The 5414-nt window shown below is 42.2% G+C and overlaps 1 protein-coding gene across 1 annotated transcript; it reads left to right on the top strand.

Moving 5' to 3' along the window:
- The first annotated feature begins 333 nt into the window (after positions 1-333).
- RPS6 (ribosomal protein S6) lies at positions 334-4282 on the top strand. Its single transcript, XM_010008485.1, has 6 exons — positions 334-408; positions 546-677; positions 1310-1520; positions 1879-2025; positions 3219-3376; positions 4141-4282. The coding sequence occupies exons 1-6, from the start codon at positions 334-336 to the stop codon at positions 4234-4236; spliced, it is 819 nt and encodes a 272-aa protein (XP_010006787.1). The 3' UTR covers positions 4237-4282.
- The last annotated feature ends 1132 nt before the right edge of the window (positions 4283-5414 follow it).

Raw genomic sequence — 5414 nt, 5'->3', positions numbered from 1 at the left:
TGGGTGGGAGGCCGGCGCTGTCGGTAGCGGGGGCCGAGTAGGTAGGCACCGTGCGGGCTAGAGTTGGGCCTGGGTCCAAATCGGGCCGTGCTCGCGGGAGAGGCGCCCGGAGGCGTTAGGGCGGCCCAGGGCCTTGAACCGGACCCCGAAAAGAGCAATCGGCAACGGTGAGCGTCGCTCCCCTTAGCCTGTTTGTGCAGATTTCTAATACGACGTGTGTTGCGAAGGGCTTGTAGAAGAAAAGGGAACAGGTTGCAGCCCTCCTCAGCTTGGCTTGCTTGATTGCGGCCTGTTTTAAGGTGATCGGGCTCGAGCCACATTCCGAGTAGCTGAATGAATAAGCCTGTGCAGTGTGGCCAAGGACAGAGCTGTCTGGCTCTCGAGTATGACAGAGACAAGTTTTGGCCCGTAAGCGTTCATGTAAACAGATGAGGAATTAAAATTTCAAATTGTTTTTGCAGTTAAATGGTAGTTTTCTGTTACAATATCTCGTGCAAAGTTTACACCAATTTTTTTTTTTCTTGTGTGTTTTTCCCTTCTGTCAGCTGAACATCTCCTTCCCAGCCACTGGCTGCCAGAAGGTCATTGAAGTGGACGATGAGCGCAAGCTGAGAACATTTTATGAAAAACGGATGGCCACGGAGGTTGCAGCTGATTCTCTTGGTGAGGAGAGGAAGGTAAGAAGTGTGGAAGGGCATGTCAGAGCTGTATTTGAGGAGCTGAAATTACAAAATTTCTTTAGCATCACAGTTGAGTCTTTGTATGGTGTATTATTTGGCAGGTATGTTCAAAGCTTCTCATGCTATATATACTGAATTTTGTGTAAGTTGGTTTTTTTTTTTTCCTGCTGCCGCCTCCACAAGGAATGCAATCAAAGCTTCACTTTTTAGCCACATATCCCTATGCTGGGTGCTCCTGTGTTCTATGCAGATTTCTGGTTTGTGATGATAATAGGCTTTGGTTAGGCTTAGGATTGCAAACAAGCTAGACAGTAATGGACTAAATTCAGTCTGGTGTAGCTTAAAGAAAACTGTAATAAATAGGTATTTAGGGTTTGGTTTGTCTTTTAAGTGGAATCAATATAAATTCTGGTATGCAGAGGTACCTCTCACTTCTGGTAAGTAAGTTTCCTGAACCATTGGCCTGATGTTGGTTAAATAACTTGTTTGCATTGGCAGCAGTGGTGACTTCCTGAATCATAGGCACAGTGCCCCATTATTTTGAACTGTATCTTGTGAGATCCACCACTTGTCCTGGAAGTAATAGAGATGTGTGAGCAACTAGTAAGTGTATTTCTGTGTTTTCATAGGGCTACGTTGTCCGCATCAGTGGTGGCAATGACAAGCAAGGCTTCCCCATGAAGCAAGGTGTCCTGACCCATGGACGTGTCCGCCTTCTGCTGAGCAAGGGCCACTCCTGCTATCGCCCCAGGAGAACCGGAGAGAGGAAGCGCAAATCTGTTCGAGGCTGCATTGTTGATGCCAACTTGAGTGTTCTGAATTTGGTCATAGTGAAAAAGGGTAAGAGGCTGGATGGATCAGGTACCAGGTAGAAGTGGGCATCTGAAGGGAACCTGTTGTAGTGGCTGAGTAGTCCTCTAGAATGCAAATGCAGTCTTAACTTCAGAGTGCAAATGTGTCTTTACATTCCCTCTGAATATTACAATCCCATAATGTGAAATCTGAAAGTTGTATTGGTACCAGCAGTGTAATCACAGTCAATCAGCAAGGTGTGTTGATGGGTAGCATTATTGGCAGGGAAAGCCCAAGGATTATCTACTATAATCTTGAGTTTCTATGCATTTTAAAACTCAACTGATGAAACAGATGTTTGTTAGATGCAGGATTAATTGGCACGTTTAAACTTATATTCTTAAAGGTGAAAAGGATATTCCTGGGCTGACAGACACAACTGTGCCCCGTCGTCTTGGTCCTAAGAGAGCTAGCAGAATTCGCAAGCTGTTCAACCTGTCTAAGGAAGACGATGTGCGCCAGTACGTTGTGAGGAAGCCTCTGAACAAAGAGGGTAAGAATTCAAACTTAGCAGCTTGTCTGTTTCATGTAACATATCAGCAAAGAAGCATTCCAGCCAGTGAATGAAGCACACTATGTATAGTAATAGATCCAGGAGCTGACTGTCAGGGTATTTAAACTTGTTCACCTGTAACTTCGGGATTAGACAGGTTTTCTTAGTTGTCCCATTTCTTTTGCCTCTCCCTTCTCCATTTATTTTGACACAGTTTCTTCTTAAACGTTTGATGGAATCTGGAGTAATACTTCACAAGTGGTTCTAAGAATAATCCAAAAATGATTGTTAATAAAGAGAAGGTTAAGTATGAGGTGGAATGTTTTTGAAACATTTTTATGAGGTGGAGAGAAAAAAGCAGTATAGAGAGAAGATACTAAGATTTTTCCCTATTGCTTATGGCAGTTTCTGAAATGATCTTTTATTAGAGGGCAGAGGGGGGAGCTGTTTTGCTTATCACCTGTTTCTAGCAGTGCAGGATTTTAATTTGGGTTGGTTGGGTTTTTTTCCATCTGACAAGGAAACAAAGGGTGAGGATTTTTAGCGGAAAGGTCATGATAAAGCTTGGGCGCTGTAAAAGCTTTTTGGGTTGAAGACCACTGTTACCTACATCACAGGAGCTATTTTCTACATTAAAGAATGTGTTTCTTGCGGATGTAAGACTGTTTGTGACTGCTGAAGTTGGGCAGGAGGGGGTACTGCTGTTTTAGATGGGTGTGGTGGTGTTTTGTTTGCTCATTACAGGGTCTATAGGTCTGCTTTTTGGAGATCTTGTCATGCCTCTGCAGAATGGTAGAGAGCTTTTTACCCATGAAAACATGACCTGTTCTGAAAGCTAGGTGATGATTTTCTGTATTCTGTAAACGTTTTAAGTCGAGGGGCAGAGCTGGGCCTGATGAAAAGCTAGGAAATTACACAAAAATGCAGTGAATTAGAAGTGCATTACTTGCACTTAATTGTTGATAACAAGTCCTGAGCATTAAGAGTGTATTTTATGAGTGCTACATCTGACTGTAACTGGTAATTTTTCCAGCAAAATTTGTCAATTTAAGCATCTATTTAAGTTGCTGTGGTGTGTGGCTCACTAAATAGCGTTAACCATAACAGTAAATGGAACTTAGTCTCGAGTTTGCTAGATGTGGCCTCTTTAGAAGGTAATGGGCCACTTCTGCTCATTTGTCATGGTTTTTTAGGCAAGAAACCGAGAACCAAGGCTCCTAAGATTCAGCGACTAGTGACTCCTCGAGTCCTGCAACACAAGCGCAGGCGTATTGCTCTGAAGAAGCAGCGCACTCAGAAGAACAAGGAGGAAGCAGCAGAATATGCGAAGCTCCTGGCTAAGCGGATGAAGGTACGTTTGCATTTGTTTCTCAGCTGTATGGAGTGCCTCATACCCCAGAATCAAGGGAGCTTGGCACTTTGGGATACTCTGTGCCTAGCTCATGTTGAATAGGAAAGCTTGAATGTGAGTATAAATGTGGCTGGTCCAGTGTTTCTCGGAGCATTTCTATCAATTTTTGCCTGTCTTAGAACAGCAGAAATTAGCCAGTCCAATTAATTTAACCAAGACCTGGTTTTGAAGAAAACTTAGGTCTGTGAATGGAAGTTTTGCAGTAGCAATTTTATTTCAGATGAATTCTAATTTTAAGTCAGATGCCTAGGCATTTGAGTGATTCTGTGGAGGAACAGGATCCCACAGTTGGCCTGGATAAAAGATAACTTGTCAGGAAGTTACTTGTTTGGCTGAGTTTGCTCTTGTATCTGAAACAGCAGTGACTGACGAAGCAATATTGTTGCAATATTTGGCATGGTACTTCAATGATTTCCAGACAGAAACTGAGGAAAGATAGACCTCCATTATGTTGTGCACTCCAATTTTTGGACAGTAGTTCAAATTGGTTGAAGACCTGGGTCTGTATAGGTTTGGATACTAGTAGAATTCTCCTGATCTGTGGACAAGGGAAGTTGTTTTGCTTTATTGATGTTAGGAATCCATTCTTTCTGGTAGCTTCCTTCAAGTTGCAGTTTTCCTAGCATGTATTCCTTTGTAGATCTTTTGAAGTGCTGCAATATGTGTAACACTTCAGTACTCACTTCATCCCGTTTGCTTTTCAGGAAGCCAAGGAGAAGCGCCAGGAGCAGATTGCGAAGAGGCGCCGGCTTTCTTCTTTAAGGGCTTCTACATCCAAGTCTGAGTCGAGTCAGAAGTAGAAGATGGTTATGATACTAAAATAAACCCTTTTTCTGGTTAACTTTTGGTATGAGGCTTCCAGTGCATATTGTTACAGGCCATCTCTTAAATAGACTGACCAAACTGGAGCCAAAAGCTTTGGTCTCCAGTTCTCTTTTGAGAACTTGTAGTACATTTTTCATGTCTTTAGTGATAAATTACAATTCATAATAATTTTTCTACAAGCAGGATTTAGCTGTAACATCAAAATCATATGATGGTTCAGCTGTGTTCCCAAGAACTAAACTTAGGCTGATCTTCAGAAGTTGTGGGTAGAACTCAAGTCACTGGAACAGGCTCCCTAGGGAAGGGGTCACAGTACTAAACCTGTCACAAGTTCAGGGAATATCTGCATGATGCTCTTAGTCGTATAGTTTAGATAGTCTTGTGAGGAACAGGTAAATGGACTTGAGGGTCCTTACGGGTCCCAACTGAAAATGTACTATGATTCTTTTGTTTCAGCATTCTGCTCTTTAAATTAGTACTGAACACTGAATGTAGAAGTAAGCCGTCCATTAAAAGGTCTGACTGAGAAATTTCACTCAAGGATCAAAAACTTCACAGTAGCCTTTATGTACTCAGTTTATGAAGTTGGGAGTGATGGGAATTCTGCTTTGACTTAAATATATGTGAAGTATTAAATATTAGAATGGTCTGTGGCCAAATAGATTGTCTTAATTCTTTTAACATAGCAATTGGGGTCCACCTCCATTCTGGGGGGGGGATAGTTGTTTCTGTTTCCAGTATGAAGACTGCAATCCCAAAGCCTTAAGTTTAGTTAAGTTTTGTGTGTGTTTTTTCCTTTCTGTGTACAATGTCAAGTCAGGGCCCCACCTCACTGCTTAGAAAGTTTTTTAATAAACGGAATGTGGAATCTACTCAAAATTGACAGTTTCAGAACATGGGGCTTGCTGGCAGTAGTTTGTGAGCACAGAACAAATTGCAGTTGAACTTTTCTCTTGTATTAGGGTGAAGGGATACGGCTGGCTGCTGGGTAGAATTTGGCATGAAGCATGTGTGTGCAGTTGAAGCCACAGACCAGGAGAATTGGCCAGTTACTCCAAGCTTCCATTTAAATTGTCTTTTAAGTGCATAACTGTTGAGGTAGAAGAAGAGTATAATAGACTATTTTTGAATGACAAATCGCTACATAATCAGC

The sequence above is a fragment of the Chaetura pelagica genome, unplaced genomic scaffold, assembly GCF_000747805.2.
Source record: "Chaetura pelagica isolate M959 unplaced genomic scaffold, ChaPel_1.0 scaffold232, whole genome shotgun sequence".
NCBI classification, from domain to species: domain Eukaryota; kingdom Metazoa; phylum Chordata; class Aves; order Apodiformes; family Apodidae; genus Chaetura; species Chaetura pelagica.
The sequence above is the reverse complement of the archived record's forward strand: the minus strand, read 5'-3'. Positions and strand labels throughout refer to the sequence as shown.

Excerpts from the sequence above, each read along its gene's own strand:
- RPS6 (XM_010008485.1), top strand. The coding sequence starts at position 334 with ATGAATAAGCCTGTGCAGTGTGGCCAAGGACAGAGCTGTCTGGCTCTC. Across the intron at positions 678-1,309 it reads CTCTTGGTGAGGAGAGGAAG|GGCTACGTTGTCCGCATCAG; the intron begins GTAAGAAGTGTG and ends GTGTTTTCATAG. Across the intron at positions 3,377-4,140 it reads TCCTGGCTAAGCGGATGAAG|GAAGCCAAGGAGAAGCGCCA; the intron begins GTACGTTTGCAT and ends TTTGCTTTTCAG.